Source organism: Melanostigma gelatinosum, assembly GCF_949748355.1.
Source record: "Melanostigma gelatinosum genome assembly, chromosome: 2".
NCBI classification, from domain to species: domain Eukaryota; kingdom Metazoa; phylum Chordata; class Actinopteri; order Perciformes; family Zoarcidae; genus Melanostigma; species Melanostigma gelatinosum.
In genome coordinates this window covers 30,395,007-30,415,028 of record NC_136635.1, presented here as the reverse complement: position 1 = coordinate 30,415,028, position 20,022 = coordinate 30,395,007, and the positions used below count along the sequence as shown (strand labels likewise).

The 20,022-nt window shown below is 44.6% G+C and overlaps 1 protein-coding gene across 1 annotated transcript in view; it reads right to left on the bottom strand.

Annotated features, from left to right (window-relative positions):
- ddb1 (damage-specific DNA binding protein 1) overlaps nucleotides 1-20,022 on the bottom strand; it is a 45,796-nt gene that overhangs the window by 17,666 nt on the left and 8,108 nt on the right. Inside the window, exons 7-20 of the mRNA XM_079293151.1 lie at nucleotides 18,015-18,173; nucleotides 16,837-16,920; nucleotides 15,106-15,222; nucleotides 12,373-12,475; nucleotides 11,644-11,719; nucleotides 11,441-11,549; nucleotides 9,659-9,837; nucleotides 7,141-7,304; nucleotides 5,684-5,791; nucleotides 3,530-3,737; nucleotides 3,139-3,234; nucleotides 2,701-2,812; nucleotides 1,839-1,962; nucleotides 22-186 (exon numbers count right to left, since the gene is read on the bottom strand). Of these exons, the coding sequence (XP_079149277.1) occupies nucleotides 22-186; nucleotides 1,839-1,962; nucleotides 2,701-2,812; nucleotides 3,139-3,234; nucleotides 3,530-3,737; nucleotides 5,684-5,791; nucleotides 7,141-7,304; nucleotides 9,659-9,837; nucleotides 11,441-11,549; nucleotides 11,644-11,719; nucleotides 12,373-12,475; nucleotides 15,106-15,222; nucleotides 16,837-16,920; nucleotides 18,015-18,173 (1,804 nt within the window). The remainder of the gene's footprint in view (nucleotides 1-21; nucleotides 187-1,838; nucleotides 1,963-2,700; nucleotides 2,813-3,138; nucleotides 3,235-3,529; nucleotides 3,738-5,683; nucleotides 5,792-7,140; nucleotides 7,305-9,658; nucleotides 9,838-11,440; nucleotides 11,550-11,643; nucleotides 11,720-12,372; nucleotides 12,476-15,105; nucleotides 15,223-16,836; nucleotides 16,921-18,014; nucleotides 18,174-20,022) is intronic.

Below are 20,022 nucleotides of genomic sequence, written 5' to 3'. Positions count from 1 at the left end.
GACACAGAGATCGCTACTGACCGTCGGTGTAGTGGAAGACGACGATGCGTCCCTGCTTGGGCTCGGCCTCCTCCGGGTACACCATGGCGGTGCCGACGACAAAGTACACCGACGGGTCTTTTCCCAGACGACATGACACCATGCTGAGGGCGTACTCGCTGGGGAGGAACTGATGGGCGTGGAGGACTGATGGAGATACAAAAAAACACAAAATACTTTAGGAAACAGTGTGTGAGACACACACACACACACACACACGCGCACACACGCGCACACACGCTTGACCCGTGGACTGGAGAGATTAAAAGATTAAAAAGACGCTTCCCCTATTAGATAACAACAGTCATACCTGAAAACGGGATTAAGTATAAAACAAGCATAAAAAGATAAATCTATCTTTTTTAAATCAAGGTTTGAAGCAGCAACACAAAGTCTGAAGAATAAAGTACAACATACATAAAAGGTGAAGTTTACAAGTTTAGATGCACTCCGATAACGAGCTCTTTTTTGAATGACGTCCGTGTAGATGCGGATTGAAGCGAACAAAAAGGTACCGCAGCCACAGTTGATGGACTGGGGTCATTATTAATTCATTCATCTCCCTCACTCTCTCCTGTAACTTTCACTGCACCCGTCAGGGAAGATCACCTTTCATTCTTATCACCGGGTTTTGTTTTTATCCCAAATACAGCGAATGAAACGAAGTGGCACCTGGGGAACGGTGCCGCAACGGTTCGCACGTTCCGTGACATCCAGACATGCAGATAATTACGCGGCCATTAAAGTAATTTCACACCGTCGATGTTGATTATACAGCAGCTGAAGAAATCAATGCATGCACGCTCATTATGGACACGTCTTATTCAGAAATGGCTGCATATTTCAGTGGAGTAGCGGTAGCTCGATAAATGACTGCCGTGTACATGAACCCCACAAATAACAGAGTGCCAGAGCGGTTCAATGTCCCATCAATGAACTCAACGTGCATCTGTAAGTACCGGACCCCTCACCGCTGCATTACAACGTCTCCACATCCGCCTGATGAAAATCTACCCCCCTGTTAAGAGAGCGCTTATCCGATCGCACATTGATGAATTGAAGTCACCGTGGACACAATGTTGCTGACCCAGGCCCTTATTTACATACCATTAACATATAACCGACACTAATGTCTGCTGGCGTAACAGCTTTTACAAGGGACGGCTCGCTGCAGCGAAATCTGCATTGCAAAACAGAATGGAGCCAAAAACCCGCCGCATTCAGTGGGCTTCAACAGGGAAACAGGTCCGCATGAAGCCCAACGTGCTCAATCAATAAGTTACAGCAGGAAAGGCCTGTTTGTGTGTGTTGGATATTGAGTAATAACAGCAAAAACTAAGTGTTGCCCCCTCTTCTTCTGCCTTTTGTTCATGCTGAATGACTTATTTCAAAGAAATTCATGTGCATATCTCTGCTGAACACAATATTTAAAGTGATTCTTTGACTGAATGAACTCGTCAACGCGTCAACAAAAATTGACTTTTTCAATTCACTTTCTTAGGTCGAGGACAGCCCTCACAAAATGTTAAATATCAATCATTTCTTGGAGCACTCTAAATACAAACTGTAAAAGAATAACTAACAGAAAATGAAGGACGATGAGGTTGAAAAAGATAAATACAAGCTTGATTGTCAATAAGTGACAACACTTTGTAAAATCAGATTTGAGCTTTTAAAAGCTTGACGGATGGATTTTGGGAAGCAGTTTTCTGCACTGACCTGGTTACTCTCACAATGTTTTACCGTATGAGAAGCGGCTTCGTGAGATCAAATGGAAAACGAGCACTTTGCTGTCTCACCTTCAAAGGTGTGCTGGTCCACGACGAGCAGACTGTGAACCTCCACCTCTTCGCCAAAGGAGGTCTCGTGGGGAGAAGTGCTGCTGGGGAAGAGCTTGCTGGAGCTCACGCTGCTGGAGAGAGCCTGGAAGGAAGTGGAGTTATGAGACAGGACAGGGGGAGAGGTAGTCGCAGGAGAAGCCTAATGGAAGGTTATAAAGCAATTCACATCTTCTATTTCTCAACGGCACAGACAGGCACCATCTGCTGCACCAGATGTGCGGCATTTCAAAATCAGGTAAACATCTTTCTGGTCTTCACGCGTTAGGAGGCTTTGTTTCCACAGAACACAAATAAAAGCGCACACCCGTCCCCTTGGGAACGCTAAAGAGCCGAGCTGAATGGACACCACAGGCTGTCGCTATGAATCTGGCTGAGAGGACTCTGATGAGCTCTCCAGGTAGAAATCTCTTTTAATCGTTGGTCCTGTTGTTCTGTCCTGCCAGCTGAAACATCGTCAGTACTCCTCGACAACAAATTCAACAAAAGACGATTATGTTTAGTGTCATTTGAACTTGGCTTGAACTCTTGCAATAGCTCCATTTAGAGTACACTTCATTCTTACTTCAACGACCACTGACTGCTGTACTGTGTGATTGAATGAACACAACCCACAATTGGCTATATAGTGGGGTTGAATATCAAGTGAAAAAATAACGAAAACCGGCTTGAATCACAATTTTTACACTAAAAAAGTGAATGATCCGTCAAAACACAAGAGCATTAACTAAATCCTGGTTTAGAAACTCTAGCTCCAGCCGACCTGCTAAGAGACTAACAGGACAAGACATTTGTGTGTCCTGACGACATCGAGCTACAGCACCTGAGTGCTCGCGCTGGGGCGCACGGCAGACGTGGTGCCGCTCACATCCTGGATCTCCACCCTGCTGGACAGAACCCCGAAACATTGGGAAACCTCCTGGTAACAGATCCGCCTGGTGGGGGGGTGAACAGAGGGCGAGAGACGAGGCAAAGGGAAGACGCTGGTAAACACGAAGAGAGCAAACAAGGGAAAGCCGAACAAAAGAAGGTGGCCGGGGAGGCTGGACAGCACCACGGCGAACCTCTTCATACATTATTGAACAACCTTGAGTCGTGGTTGAGCACAAACACAAGGAACAAAACATTGAATTCTGCGGATGTGCAGAGTCAGAGCAAACACGAAGAACACGCGGCGTGTTTGTAAAGATGATGGGTCTGAAACGTGCATTTCAGGTTCAATTCTGAGCTTGTAAACCCAATACTTGAGGATGGGACTGACCTGGGAGACTCGTAGAGAGGAACGGTGCGAATGTGGAGTTTCTGAATCTCGTCGATGGTCCCGATGGTCAGCGTGCTGTTGTTGGCCAAAGCCAGACTGTAATAAAAAATAACATGAAGCAAGATGCTGCATTAGCACAGGGGCAACACGAAGAAAATACTCACTTCCTGCAAGTCAAAACAAAGTTAGACTGTTTGCATGTCTGTAGCCAACAGAGAACACACGTCTGAGCCAACTGCATCTGCTCGAGGATCAAAACTAAAGGAAGTGGAGCTGACGTGTGTTTATGAACATGAACTCCTCGACGCACCGGGGGAGGAAACATTAAAACAACAGTTTCCAAAGCCGACTGGCAAAAAACACACGAGCGGTAACGCGTGCTGCGGCCGACCTGTCGGGGTAGCCCTCGGAGTTGAGCGGGCACATGTAGTTGACCTCCTTGAGGTTGACGTTGGAGAAGACCAGCTTGTGGTTGGAGGAGTAGATGACGGTGGGTCGGTCGGAGCAGGCGAAGACGTTGGAGGTGGACAGCGATCTGAAGGTCCTCAGCACGGTGGGCTGGGTGCCGAGGGTGACCTTCTTACGCTCGCTCAGGGCGCCTGGGGGGGGTGGGAACACACGTTAGTCCAGTTTGAAAGGCGGGTGCACCAATCATTGTTTGGAGTGTTACAGAGTCTTCAGCCAACAAAGTGTGGGCAAAGAGTGACGGACCAAAAGAGAGCAAATATAACTTCATCGTCACAGAGCCATATCGGCAGATACAGATTGTTTTTGTTGTTTTGTTACAGCAGCTGGTTTACAAAGCTACAGTCTGTGTCAACTTCGCCATCGTCCTAAAAATCATTTAAACTGCTCTGAAGTCAGTGTTAACCAACAAAAGTTAACCAAAAAAATGAATCCGCGGTTCAGCGCATGTGAACCGTGGATTACGTTATGACTGTGAGCTGATCGAAGTAAAATGAATATTAATACAAAGGATCGATATCCTGTTAAATCCAGAACAAGATGGAAGAAGGAACATAGAATAACCGGATTAAATTCATATCCCCGCGTGCATGATAATAACGTCCAGGTTTCTCATCACCATTTGCGCCGGTTTTTGTTTTACTGCCTGGACGCTAGAGCTGAAACGATTATTCCGTCAACATAACGTCATAACAGGTTGAATAAAGCATCCGGGTTCCTACGTAAAGGTCAAGAGAGAAACCCGACACTCAGCTTTCGTTCGGCGGACGGACAGCTATTTCATAGTGCAGCAATTAAAAGGCTCTTCACGGGGAGAACGACACCGCTATTAAAAACAGTTGTATGTTGTTTTCTGTCGGCCTTAATTTACTTTTTTTATTACATCACTTGGGTGTCTTGACCAGGTGGTGTCATTTCAGTTACATCACCCGGTCTCGGTCTTGGAGACTTAAGATATTTAACCGACCTCATCACGAACTGGGGTTGAGAAGATTGAAGGGATTAAGCAGGAAGGGAGCTTCTAACGGAAGAGACTATAAAAGTAGGCTACAGCTTGACCCGCACTTAGGACGTAAAGTCAGGACGTATCGGCCTCTGCTGCTTCCATTTTGAACAGCAATACAAGACCAAAAACAGAGCAGAAAGAGAGCGAACACTGGTTTCACGTTCGCCAGGTGGCTACAAACACGACTCCAAATGAAGACAATGATCCTCCTCGACAGCTAGATGTAAATAGGAAATTGTTTACCAAGAGGTTTGCTACAGGCTGTAACGTTTCTCCACCATTACACCCAAATATAGAGACTCCGCCAGCAAAACAAACAAAAAAAGTTTAAACTTTTTTTTTTTTAAGTTAGACTTGATAAAAATATCCCCATCGTCGAAGTTATGAGATAGAAAGTCGAAGTTATGAGATAGAAAGTCATAACTATGATAGAAAGTCAAAATGATGAGATTGAAAGTCAAAATGATGAGATTGAAAGTCAAAAGTATGAGATACTTAAACAGTCATAGAAGCAGCTCTTTGGCTGGTTACTGTACATTTAACATGGAAATGTATTGTGAGTACATTGAAGACTACTTTAAACTGTGAATGCAGAGAGTTATTTAACAATATGTTACGAGTGGTGACATTTACAACCGGCCCTTTGTGGGCGACCGTGATGCTGATGTGGCCCGGAGTGAAAATGAGTTTGAGACCCCTGACTTAGCTGTGAGCAAGCTAATGTTAGCAACTTACTGTAGGTAGCTAAGGCGCTCGCAAACATAAAACTGGACAGCTTTCTGATCAATCCACACTTCACTATAGCACAAGTCAAAATGCATTAGCTTAACTTACAGAAATATATTTAGCATAAAACCGACAAAATGCTCGGTGCAGACGTAACATTCGACATGCTGAGTGTCAGGATTCCACCTTTTTAACAATCTTCCCGCTCTCTCAATAGTGCTGGGCTGTTACGCAATTCTCCATGAAATAATATTCTAAAAATGTTTTCAGACAGCTGCCCGGAGGCCTGGAGAAGTTTGAGAAAGCTCTTATGGAGCAGTTCCGGTGACGGTGGCGCGAGAGACCTACCGGTCTGCAGGTCCAGACCGAAATAGAAGAGCGCTCCGTCTCCCAGCGCACACAGCAGGTAGTAGCTGCCTTCAAAGGTGGTCATTAGGATGGAGCGAGGGATGATCTCTGAGGACACACACACACACACACACACACACAGTCAAATGGGTTATTTTTCTTGTACTCTGGAGAAACCAAAGTGAACACCAAAGTGATGAATATCTGCAAAAATGTTGCCGTCATAAAAATCAATAAATGTTGTCGGCCAGACGGGCCGGTAACTTTTTTGGGGGAAAAAACAACAACATTTGAATGCTGCAGGGTAAATATAAAGTCTTCCGTCTTTCCGTTTACCAAACATGAGTTTCTGTGGCTGCAGGCCGATTACATCTCAACAGCATTGGCTGTGATTAAATGCTTGTTGGCCGACTGTCCACAAAGCAGCAACGGTCAAAATAAAAGTCTGCAAATTCTTGACCGCGGTAGCGTTGATCCACTATAGGGCATTCAAAACTCATGTTTTAACTGTGCAACGGTGCAGTGTGAAAATAATCGGCAGCTAAAAATATCGACAATTAAAACGGCGCATTAGCTTTAAATGTGAAGGTTTCCGGTTTAAAACCTATTGAAAAAAACGTAACTCTGCAGTCAGACAGTCCTCGTTAGGGGAGCCAGCGAGAGAGCCGTATGTGGAGTTTGCGCATGAGCAGCTGTCAATCAAACTTGGAAAATAAAGTGCGACACGGTGGGAAAGAGTGTGGAAATGTATTATTCGTGGGTGAAGTTTTTTGATAAGTTTAACCCAAAAAAAAGGTCCTCTCTTGCATATTTAAACATTCTAAGTTTTAAATAATTATCAAGCGTCTAAATGCTGCACTAAAAGCATTTTGGGTGGGCAGCAAAGTTAATGTTGACGCACACACGAAATAATGAAGCGCTCGATGGGAGATGCAATTCATTTGAGCCACTTTAGACTCATCCTCGGACTTATTAAAGGAATAGTTCCACATTCTGTCCACTCCAAAGGAAAGAAAAGCTGCTTATCAAATCAACGTGTTGCATCTTGTTTAAGTCGCATTAAAAAAAAACCTTAACTAGTTTCTATTCTGGAATTTGTGCTTTCAAACAAAGTACAGTTCGTCAAGGTTGAGAGTTTAAACTGTCGATAAATTACAAAACAATAAACCTCTCCTGGTCTGCATTCAGGCCGTCTCTTGTTCAGAGAGAACAGGCGGTGAATGAGGAAAACATTTCGCCCTTCGACTCGATATTTTTCCTTTATATGTGACAATGGTTGAGCTTTCTTGCTTTCTGAGAGAGCCTGGTTCAGATGAGGAATCATTGCTTTTGTGTGATCTGTGAAGTCCATTGAGACATTGTACGCGCTATAGAAGAAGAAACTCATGACGTGACATTATATGCGTCTACCAATCTCTCGCCACGAGTCAGTAACGGCTTCCCTTTCTTCCTCTCACCTCCTCCCAGCATTTCCTTGTGCAGGGCTGTGAAGCAGGGCAGTTTGAGCACACGGGCAGAGATGTCGGTCCAGAGTCCCACAGCGCAGAGCGGTGACTCGCCGCCACCCTCCCCCAGAGGCGTGATGTCCAGGCAGGCCACCTCGTGCTCCATCTCCATGGTGCTAAAAGAAGGCGTAGAGGACGGGAGGACATTTATTTGAAACACGGTGGAACAAAATGGTCATAAATGTGTCGTGATATAAGACAATAATGTCTTTTTTTTTCCTCGCATGAGATTTGAGAAATGCTGCAGTCGTCCACAGCTGGACTCTTTGGTCTTTAAAACATTTTCAGACACTTTGTTGCTCTTCCTTGTGTGAGCTCTGTTGTGTCACAAAAGTCACATTTTGAAAAATTTGACACGGACACAACTCAAATGCCTTGACATTTATTATTTAGTTTGAGTGCATATGCTTGATAGTGACAGGCTGATATACATTATGTTTTACAATGTCAATAAGGACACTGATTCATTTGAATGCTAAATGTCCGATTACCACTCACTATACAGTACTTTAGAGTTGGGTAACGTGACGATACGCACGGGGAGATTAGCGGGCGCTACGATCAGGATCTTTTGGGGTCGTTCACGGCCGATCACGAGGTCTATTTTATTGTGATCCTGCTTCTCTCCTCTTAGTATGTGTGCATCATAAACTGTATATAACAAGTGGACGTAGTCGTCTTGACACATTTTTTTGTGGACAACCGATTTGGAGCCTCGAGTTTGAGTGAGGCAGACCAGACGAACATTCTGCCCCCGCTCTCTCTCTCCCTCCCTCCCCTGGGGGATGGAGGCGGCTGGATAACAAGGGAGAAGGCATGTTGGTCAATTTGCTAACGAGAGAGAAAACATCCACCCTCTTCTCTGCTATTGCTCATACAGCCATCCAATAATATTGTGGGCAATGCTGCACATCATTGGATTTGAAATGTGTTTTTACATCCATGTTGTGTAAAAATCTTGATTTATCTGGCATTTCACTCACTGGATTAGACAAAAACAGACATTTCTGTTCAGCTATTTTATCCACAAACAGGTTCTGAATTGAATTTTCATACAATATGACATAATCAATGTCTTAGATATGATGAAAAGAGGTAAAGCTGTGATTTAAAAAAAGGCCCCAAACCCCTGTGTTGTAATGGAACCAGGCTACTAATCAACAATGCAAATATAATGTGCAGAGGGTGGAGTACGTACACTGCTACTAAGAGCATTTCAGTCACAAACACCTTTAATCCAGCTGGAAATATCTCATATTTACAACATTTATAACATTTTCTTTGCGACTCACTTTGTGCTTCATGCGAGCCTGGTGGCCATTTTTACAAGCGGTGTGTACTGCTACTCTCTCTCTCGCTCTTTTATTTTTTTAAGCAAATGTAACAAATAGTGTCCCAGAGCAGTTTTATTGTAATGGTGGCACAAAGGCAGCCACGAGGGTAAACCATCGCAGCAACGTGAAAAAAATACAATAGAATATACGACTCTAGTGCACCATTCACCCACAACAATAGGATCCAAATCCCTCACCTCAAACTTCTCCACAGATCAGGAGAGAAGAAATATAAACGAAGGTGAGATAATAATAGGAAAACTAATGCGGTAGTCAGAAACAAAGTCGTGGAACTATTGGGAATACAGCAAAGAACTGTTTGATTCAAACAGCGGCTCTGTTGGGTGTTGTGTATTCAGTATACACACATATGGAAGATTATTCCTTGCTGTGGTATCTATTAACCTGCAACTCTCGTAGTTACACTCGTTTGTTGAAAGTGAGTCAGAGCACAATATCTGATTCATGAATCGTCTCGGCAGTCGACTTTGTCACCTAAAGTTATGAAGTTATAGCAGCCATTTGTTAAAGGATCTTTCTTCAGCTTTTCTGAACTTGCAAGCTGACCCAGTTAGCAGACGTCTCCCCATCAAACCCCCGGGCAGACATGGTGGGGTTTATATGAATAGTTTGACATTTTGGGGGGGGGGGGGGGGGGGAAGCTTATTCACTTTCCTGCTGAGAGTTAGATAAGACGACTCATACAAATCACTCTCATGTCTGTGTGGGCAAATTTGTACGAGTACACAGAAACTGGCTGCTGGTCTCCATCTTCTTATCCAACTTTCACCAAGAAAGTTTAAAGGGGCAGTTCACCCCAAAAATCAAAAGAACATCTTCCCTCCCTTACCTGTAGTGCTGAGTATCAATCTACACTGTCTTGTATGCGAGTTGCTTAGTGTTGATGATATTGTCCGTCTCCTTTGCACTACAGGTAAGAGGAAAGTGAACTGTCCCTTTAAACTATTCTTTTAGTGGTTGATCTCTTTTCGTAACGTCATACCAGGAGATTCAGACATCCTGAATTCAGTAACACACATTTATAGAGATAATGTTGTGTGGATGTCACAAAGAAGAAGCTCTGGGTTTGATACTGTATTCAAAGTGCTGATAAACACGGCCGGTCTGGGTCCTACCTGATCTGTTTGAGCTCTCCGGCCAGGATCTGCAGGTAGTAGAGGGCTCGTCCCACGGCGAGCACCACCTGAGTGTGGTTGCAGGCGGCCACGCTGATGTTCCTGCCCTGTGGCTCCTTCCACTCGCTCACCAGCGCCTTGCTCTCCTGGAGCACCAGGCGCACAGAGCCTGACGTGATCTGCAGGGCACACACAGTTTTACCACCATTTAAAATGTTTTATTCGGCACAGTGTTTCTGGGGAGCGATGTGGAGACCTGGAGCTGGAATGTGGAGCCGTTTCAAAGCAAATCACATTGTTTATGTGAGGTTCTGTGCCAGGGCTGTTTGCAATCAACCATAATGTATTTTAAGTCACTCAAAACAGTGCATGTTCTATAATAACATTGTAAAAACTGAGAAGATGGATCATTCAAGAGATTGTACGACTGTATCTGTTATAAGACAATAAATCACTTTCCATTTAATCATTTGAGCTCGTTATCATGTGGCGCATAGACCAGCTTCTTGAGTCCTGCGATAAATGTGTAAACGGTTACTGTTCCCGTTCAGTCGTCAAGCCAAACAGACTGTGAATGAGGCGCATTTCCATCAACTGGTTTGGAGGTTTAAACTCAGCCACAGTGTAGTTTGGTCCACCGGTAAGAAGTTTGAAGAAGCAATAATAACTAACAGACTGCAGCAGGTGCAAACAGAAGTCAAGCTGTAAATAGAGCTGATGCACTGGTGGAGAACGGGTACTGTGGATGTGTTATGAGATGGAAAAATAAAGCATTTATTCCAGAGAGGATGCTGGAGTCCGAGACTCCAGCATCCAGGACTCTGAGGATCTGTCTTTTAGCTCTGGCTGGGTCTCCAGATCCTCAGCCTTCTTCAGCACTGTTGCAATTTCCGGTTTGTCGGATCTCTGCCTTCAGTTCTGTTGTGCAGATTTAATTAGATCAGCAAAGCTCAAGCACACAGTCGAAGTGTAGGACAGAGGAGCAAACCAAGCTAAAACAAGGCTAAAAGATGCAAAGAACTGCTGAGTCAGGCATTCATCAAAAGCATCCTTAAAAAGAACAAATAGAAATGGGACGCTGCAGTTTGCTTTCAGTCCATTTATTCTGTTGTCTCAACACCGTCCACCACATGGTCTCTTTTAATAAGACACCTGAAGGACGAAGTTTAAATTCTGCAGCAAGTTAACGGACAACTGAGAACTTTTAACATCCGAGTCAGAAAGCACAAGTGGTGTAAACCATCACAATCGGCCAAATGTGAAATTGTACTCGGTGTAAATATATTAACTCTGAGAGGAAAGAGTTGGTAAAAAAACTCCAGCAGTGCTGACTTAACAACCGGGAGTTCGGGGACTAACAGTTGGCAGAAGACCCAGCAGGTTTCATCCTCACTTAAAGAAAAAGAAAAGCTAAAACTTGAATTTAAATTAAGTGCAATATTCATCACCACCAAGTGTAAAATACATGAAGTCCTTTTTGTACTCTCCTTTCAATCATGTACGATTCCGCTCCAGCAAAGTACTTCGTATTAAACGGAGAACGGCCACAGTTGAATAAGTTATTTCTATAATTAATTCAGAATTCGTGAAATTAGATGATATTTCTGCTTTGAACTGGGACGTAGCAATTACTTAGAGTCAGCTAATTTTACACATTAAATGAGCGTCGGTGTTAAACTAGCCAGAGCATGTTCTGACATCACATGTAACACGAGTGTGTGTGTGTGTGTGTGTGTGTGTGTGTGTGTGTGTGTGTGTGTGTGTGTGTGTGAGTTGACGAACTTGAATGAGTTGCTGGTGCGCCACGTTGCCGCAGTAAAAGGTCTGCTGGTTGTCCACGAAGCCGGGAAGTTCAGTCTCCTCCACTTCCTCGCCACTCAGCATCAACACTCTAGAGGGGGGGGGAAACACACTCTGGAGATGAGTTAAAGGCATCCGGGATCGACTCCACACTTATCCGGCGCGCTCGCGCTACGAACACTCACCGCGTTTGACCCACGAAAGACAGCACCAGCATGTCGTCCGTGTCCTTGCCTGCCTCAGAGCGGAGCGGCCACAAACCTTCAGGGGATTCAGGGAGAAAAGGGAGTTGGAAAGAAGAAGAGAAAAAGGTTACTTTCTGCACCGTTCTGCGGAGAAGGAGAAATACAATATCTAGCAAGTGTCCCGGCCGATCTTCAGCTACTCCATCGGTCAGATGTTAACAGGAAGACGTTCAGGTTACGGATCCCTCTCAGAGAGCCATTGATTGGCTGGTGAATAATTGTCTCTCATCAAGAGGCCGGGGGCAGGAGGCAGCAGCTGAGCCGCTCAGGGCAGAGACGGTCGATAAACGGCTGAAGCCTAACAAGTGCGAGCAGACCTCGCCTCACCTGCGTGTCTCCTTTAAGCACCAGAAAACAGTCTCGGGAGAGAAACCTCAATTTCCTGGGATTAAGAGGTGTTTGCCGTTGTTAGACCTGATGGGGATTCTTCAACTTGACACTTTGCTACTGCAGACACCGCAGCGCTCACTGGTTTGCCGAATGAAAACAAGTATTTCCAAACATCCCCCCCCCCCCCCTCCCTTGTTCCTTTAACCTATGATATCCGCGCCATCCGACGAGCGTCTCGGCCGGGGCGAGGCGAACAGATGTGCAAGCTGGAGCGAGTCTACGGTCGAGTCAGTAAAAGGAATAATGTGCGGAGAGAGACGCAGAAGAGAACACACAAACCTTTGATTCCCGGCAGGTCGATGCTGGCGTGCTCGTGAATCCCGATGCCGTTGCGAATGATCCGGAGGGAACCCTCCTTGAACGCACCGGAACACGTCACCAGCTGAAAGCAGCAGAGACGGACAAAAAGACATTGAATGAGGTTTGTTTTCACTCTTTGCAATCTTGTGATAAACATTTACTTTCAATGAAACTGGTGCCTAAGACTACACATAAAACATAATGTTACATTCTGCTTTAAACCTGCGTTCTCTCCAGTGTCCACCAGGGGGCGACTCCTCTGGTTGTATAGAAGTCTATGAGAAAATGACTCTACTTCTCTCTTGATTTATTACCTCAGTAAACATTGTAAACATGAGTTTATGTCTCAATCTCGAGTTTTAAGTCTTCTTCAATACAGCATGATGTTCATTTAGTACATTATGGTCCATTTAGAGTCACACAGACCATAAAGCAGGGGATGCTTTAGGGCGTGGCTAAACGGTGATTGACAGGTCTCTACCAAGGCGTTGTCCAGTCTGAGAGTGTCCCGACTTACAACGCAGCAAAGACTCAAACTGAGCCGAAACCAAACCAAACTTCCCGTTTGGTTCCGTCACGACATCGATACAGATTTGAGAATCAGTGTCAGTTTATAGAAAACTGAGTCAGTTCAAACAGGTCAACAGCGATGAGATCCAACGGCCCGAAAGTAAACACTCCTGGCGTCTGTGCAGTCTGACTGGAGAGCATCAGAACGACATGCATTCATCCAGTCATGGTACGCTAACAGGATTAATACCAGAGCCCATATAAGCGCCGCTTCTACCACCTGCCACCCAACACCTTCCTCCTCATGGAAATAACCACTGTGAACCTGGCAACCCACAAAACTGTTCCGAGTGTTCCCACATGACCTCTCACGCTGACGGGACTGAATGAATCCTGATCGTCTGCATTGTGTTTGTGCATTCGTAATCATTTAATTCCATCCGACATAAATCCCAATCTGGTTTGCAGTCACATCTGTGAATACCATCACTGTCCGGGTATAGCTGAACCTCGTGCATCTATCCCGTCTGAACAGCGTTGGAATGCATCCGCACCGGTTTACCGGGTCAAATGCTCTGTGGATTTACCGCAAATGGCGAATTAGAACAATTGTTGGATTTGGTTTGTGGGCCTGAAATGAGCTGCGAGTGTGTGCTGGTCTGAACCCAGAGAGTGGCTCTGTGCTCTCTAGTGGACCGCTGCCTTTGGATCCACATCAAGTACCCCGAGGACTGGTGTCAAACCCTGCCAACGAAGACCTTCTGTGCTCATGCTCTCTCTCTCATCTCCCTCACTGATTTGACACAAAGACGGATAAACGTTAAAAACGCGTTAAAGAATGAGCCAAAACCAGTTTCATTTCAATATAAAAATGGATAGAATGACATCAAAGGGACAAGACAGAAAACTCTTCCTTTAGAAATCGTGTCTGCCTTTTAAACTTGACATTGCATTGCAGGTTGTATCGCATCATCCTCTGAATGCCGGTTGACACACAGCTTAGTAAACTGAAGCGCTAAAGATGATAGATTGTTCGGATACATGCAGACGGGGAACGGCCCGAGACCAAGTCTTCTCTGTCAGCTTTAAATCGTGAAAACACTATTAGAGGAAATGACACCGCAGCAGTCGGGCTTTTTGCAACGGAACAAGACAGCCAATTTACGCCCGTGTGCCAAAGCCGCCTTTTAACAATCAGGTGTAACAGAATGAATCATATCTACATGCAAATAGGATGCCGGCCGCACGTTAATACCAGAGTCTCTTCTCATGCTTAATTTTGTGCCTCCTCGTCTCCTCCATCCCTTCTGAGTTTGCACGTTCTCCCCGTGAGGTTTCTCCGTCTTCGCAAAGTCGTATTAGACGCAAAAAAACAACAACCCGTGATTGCTCCCTTTTTGTTTTTGCTGATCCCATGAGCTTTGTGATCCGTTGCACCTCTAGATCTCAGCACTCCCTCTTCAAAGGCGTTCCGATTCCTAGAATGCATCTCAAGGAGGCTTGCCGGAGGAGATCAAAGCGAGGACACAGCGGCGTTTCCTTTTGTTTCTGCGTTTGCATACAGGAGACGTGCTAACGGACAGCTGTGCTCCACATCTTATACACTCAACGTCGCTTCAAGCTCCTCCATTCCTCCCTCCTCACGTCTCTTCCTCGCCACCTAGACTCGAATCTCCTCCGGGAGGAGAAAAAAACAGGGAAAATGGCAAAGGCCCCAAGTGTACATAGACCACAGCCAACAAAAAGAAATAGACTAGACATCAGAAGAACACCCAGACTGCTTATACAAATAAAAAAGGCACAGGCAGCAGTGTATTTGATGTCGGCAAGAATCTCCCGAATGCTTTCCCCCAGTTATTCTGGCCAGCGGCTTGTTTGTGCTGTAGTCAAGAAGCCGGCTGCATGAGCCCAGACTCCCTGAAGGTTGTGACAAAGAGGATGATGAAGAGGAAAACACAGATGGAGACTCACCATGAGTTATAAAGTGCATCCAGCGAGTGTTAAAAGGAGGAGTTTTATTTTCCTCGGTAATCACCGTGCCGTGTCTACATCCGCCCCCAAGAAACCTTTCATTCTATCTGAACCGCTTGCTTTCAATGTGTAGCTGTAATGAAACGTGTGCTGGGCCTTTGCTGCTTTGTTGGCGGCAGAAATTATTCACTTTTTCACAGAAATAAAAAGGATTCGGCCGTTTCGTCTTACCTGTCCCTGGCCCTGCCTCTCCAGGTCGACCACACACATGTCCACGATGGGGCCCAGGTTGGTGAACGTCTCCATCACCCCCACGTACGAGCCCTGGTCGTTGCTGTCCACGTTGAGCTGCCGGGGAAACAAACAAGCCTCGTTTTAATAATCTGTGACAAAAGGACAAAAGGATCGGTGACAAAAGGTCTACGTTGCTCATAGCTCTGAATAGCATTTACGGCTAACTGGCTTGGCCAGTTGCTGCTAGCACAACAGCTATTCAGAGCGATGAGCAGCAACAGTTATTGCCTCATTGCTTTTCGTTTGGTAGCCGTGAGAGACCTTAGTCTGTAATGCAAGTATGTCTGCATGAAAATATGTACAAAGATAGATTATATATTCGCTAATGCTAATCACGGTTAGCATTTCCCCATTGGCCGTAATGTTAAAATTAGCTTAGAAGCTAGCGACATTTTATGATGTTCATAGAAGAAGACAACTTTAGTACTGTTAAAAGCATCTTGCTGTTCAACGGGGACACCTGCGGCTTATAGACCAGTGCGGCTTATCTATGTACACATTTTTTTTTTTTTTTTTTTTAAACCAGCTGGTGCGGCCTGTATACCGGTGCACTCTATAGTCCGGAATTTGGCAATTAAGTTTCAAAATCATGAAAAGATAATTTGTATTCTCTGTCGTGGGTGAGCGTTGATTACATCTGTACAGGTACATTATATCAGACATCTCACTGTTCGCTAACATGTTCGTTATATTGACGGCTTGTTACCCAAAAATAACAGTTGTTGCCGGTTTTAAGTGCTAAAAAAAAAAGAAGAGAATTCCAGCTGCTAATGACGATCATGTGATAAGAATGTGATAGAACAGCTGCTAAATAAACCTCGAGGTGACATTGTTTTGTCAACTGCTATTTAAACACTACATGACTTAACACCGCTTTGACAAACATTACATTTTCGACACTACTTTTGCAGAATGCCGACGTGCTCTTTGGGCACCAGAGCAGAGACGAGCAGGCTAACGTCCGGTTTAGCTCGATGCTAACTTGTGTGGGGATAAAATAATTACATCAAAGCGGCTGTTCCCGACTTTGTAAATGCTATCGGACCAAATTGATTAAATACATGTTATCATTCATCCATTCATACACGGCTGACCCGTGGACACGGAGGAGGAGCCGGGGATCGACCCGCTCTACCGCTGAGCCACAGCCTCCCGTCACGACTCTATTGTTCACACGCGTTTACATTTTTACTATATTGGTTTTCTTATTCTTCAGTCGTAGTCTTTGATGAATCTCAGGCACAAGGACTTCCTTCGGGATCAATAAAGTTATTACCTCATCATTTATCCGCTGTTCAAACAGTAGCGACGGAGGCTAAGAAGTTACCACAAGTTTAACTGGAACACGCATGCAAAACGCTCTCATGTCGCCTCAACGACGGCAGGAAAGAGGACAGACAGGCCGGTAAAAACATCACGGATGTATTTATGTTTCTGGTCCCACCAGGTTTTGTCCCGGACGGCCAGGACACCACTGCTACCTAGAAAGCTGCAGGCTGTGGTGAGCGAGTGTTGTAAGTAGTTGATATCTAATGTTCGGGGAGAGGGTTATGATAAGGACGAGTAAAACTGGCGGGAAAAAACAGTCCATCTCCACATTCTTTTTCAAGTTTTCTACCAGTTTAGAAACGGATCTCAGACGGTGTTGAACTGTCTCTTGCTGCTTACCTTCACCAACTGGGAGTCTCCCAGTCTGGAGCCCACGAACACCACCCCGTTATCCAAGTAGGTCAAACACTCAGCGATGGACGTCTGTCATCAGAGAGAGAGACACAAAAACATCTCAGTCACAGAGGCCATAATAAAAAAAGTGGCATAACTGCACGCGGCTATTAGTGCTGATCTTTTGCGACTCTTTTTATAGTGAGGCTCATTTGCATAGAAATGGGTCAATTTTGTGCCAAATCTCTGCATATCACCTCATTTAAAGAGCAGATCTTGAAGGTTTTCATTGAAATGAATGTCTGTTCAGTCACTAACTATCGCTAAAGGAGGTAACACAATGGCCCACTGATGGAAGTATTGCAATATCTATATGTTAGCAGTATTACAAACTGGGGGTCTGTGATGATATTCCAGGGGGAGAAATATGCTGTATTACAGTTTCTATTGTATAAACACCAACAAATAAAAAAATGTAGCCATGCAGACAATCTTAAAACACACGCATCAACTAAAAGTCTCCAGGCTGCTAAACCGAAATCTTACGGATCGGCACTTCAAATACGTGCAGTTCGTGACTCGTTCGCATGGTTTCTTTTTGTCCTATTTGTGCAGGTTTAACCGTATAATACTTTGTTTGTCTTTTAATTCGCCGGTTGAATTCTTCTGTTTTTGTCCAAACAAAACGAGCAATTATGAGACATCACTTGAGGCTCTGGTCGTTTCAGATGGAAAGCGATTATCATTTTTGACCTTTTACATTCCAAACCATGAATTCAACCATTAAACCCGACTCGTGCGATTGACGGCAACAACAGAAATGTCACGGAGGACGACTCTGTTCAGAGTTCACAAATAAAGTCACAACAGTAAGAGCAGTTTATGGTGTTAATGCACCATTTGGTTTGTTTTTTTGTCAGATGGAAAAAAAAAAAAATAATTCACTTTTGGGCCTTTGTATTGTATTGAAGTGGCAACAACAGACAGAACTCTGTCGACAGATAGGTTTGTATTCACGTTCGCGACAATGACGCTATAATGTAAAATGCTGTAAATCTTATTTTGTAGATCATGTAAAACACAATTGTGATCATTTTGAGACACATTTCACTCCACAGAAAATCAACAAGTGAGAGAAAGGTGGATAAACAGTGACGAGACACAGAGAATAAGACTTGAGGAACCTCTCCCAGCAGCTCCACATGCAGGTCTTTGAGCGCCACTGTGCCGTCCATTAGCTCCTCCTTCTCCAACAGAAGCATAAACAGGCGTCCCTCCATGTCCCCCAGCAGGTAGCGAGAGCCGTTGGGGTCCACCCGGTTGTGACAGACAATGGTGCTTTGCTGCAAACGAGAGTGGAACAAAATCAGTAATATAACACTCCCAGTGGAGGAGCTGCAATCAAGCTGCTCCTTGAACTACGCCAGCACAAAAGAAGTCTCCCTCCATCGTCTCATGCATCATCTATTATAAGCAGGAGAGACCGTCCTTCACAATGTTGTATGATGAAATCATACTCTGAGGAGTTTACCTGACGAGCATCCTAAATCCGACTCAAAAGAAAATGTGCTTTGTTCAAGACCCTTCTCCGTCTCACGAGATCTGACGATTGATGTTTGATTGATGCCAACAGGTTTTTAGGAGTACAATGCATCATAAAACTCAAGGTTTGCATTGTTTACGGCTTTGAAAACATCTTTCAAACAACTGTATTCATTCAAGGGTCTTGCCAAAATCTACATTTTACAAGATTACTTTTGAAAATATGATGATGACATTATAATTTACATTCGTAAAATTCATGTTTGTGATCTCAACGTGGGGGGGTTGGCAAATAGAAAGCATTAATCTCCCGATTGCATATTTTTACTGAATATTGGTCGATAATGATCAGTTTATTCAACAATATGATGGTAAACTGTGAAATTAAGCCGCGGCTCACATGTGTGGTGAACCGTGAGAGCGGATCCACGACCAAAAAACAAAGATTCTAACGACCGAAAAACAAGGTGGCCACGACCAAAAAAAACAAGATCCCAATGACCAGAAAACCAAGATGGCAACGACCAAAAACCAAGATGGCAACGACCAAAAACCAAGATGGCAACGACCAAAAGCCAAGATGGCAACGACCAAAAGCCAAGATGGCAACGACCAAAAGCCAAGATGGCAACGACCAAAAACCAAGATGGCGACGGACAAAAATCAAGATGGCAACGACCAAAAACCAAGATGGCAACGACCAAAAAAACAATGTGGCCTCGACCAAAAAACAAGGCGGTGACGGCCCAAAAAATAAGATGGTGATGACCCAAAAAAACAACATGGCGGCGACTAAAAATGAAGGTGGCCACGACCAAAAAACCAAGATGGCCACGGCAGTCTATGGTTGGCATGTCATAGAGTAATTATATCAGATAACTGCATGCCCACTTTAACAGAGTGGTGTTAAAGAACTTTACGAATACAAACAGGAGCAACACAACTTCTGTTACTTTCCACTTGAACAAAACCTTTGAGATGTGGTGAGAGTCACTCTCAGCCTTCAGTCCTGGTTAGATCTCACCTCACACACAAACATGAGCCGAACCAGACTGAACTACACCAACATGTTGGGTTAAAAAGAAAACATAGTCGGGGTTTTGAACTGGAGCTGCTGGAGAGAGAAAGTCTCCGGTCTCCTCTATGAGCTGGCTAGAACAAGCGTACTATTGGAGCGTACTAAATCCTGTTCTGGCATACTAAATAGTCTGGTAATATGGGTATTGGAAGGCACAATTTAGTTCTGGTTCGGTTCCCGTTCACGCTGACTTTTTACAAACCGACCAAACAGCAAGATAAACAGACTCACGGGAAGCTCGTTGATTGGACCGTTTTGGTGGTTTTGGCGTCATCCTGCATCGCCAGGAATCTAATTCCATCCATTCAGTGCCGCCAAGCTACGAATTATACTGATTTCTGATAATAAGCAGTATTATTGGACTGCAAATATAATGAATAAGGTGGAGACAGGACTTTACAAAACGCTCCCACACGAGGCGTTTCACTTTTGGACTGCCGTCACACACTTTTTAATGAAGTCGGGTACAAGCACAGCAGTTTTAACAGCTTTGGACCCATTATTCTGTGCACACGCGTTGATTTACATATTTATATACCCGGCCTTACACAGATTAATAGATCGCTTCCAGA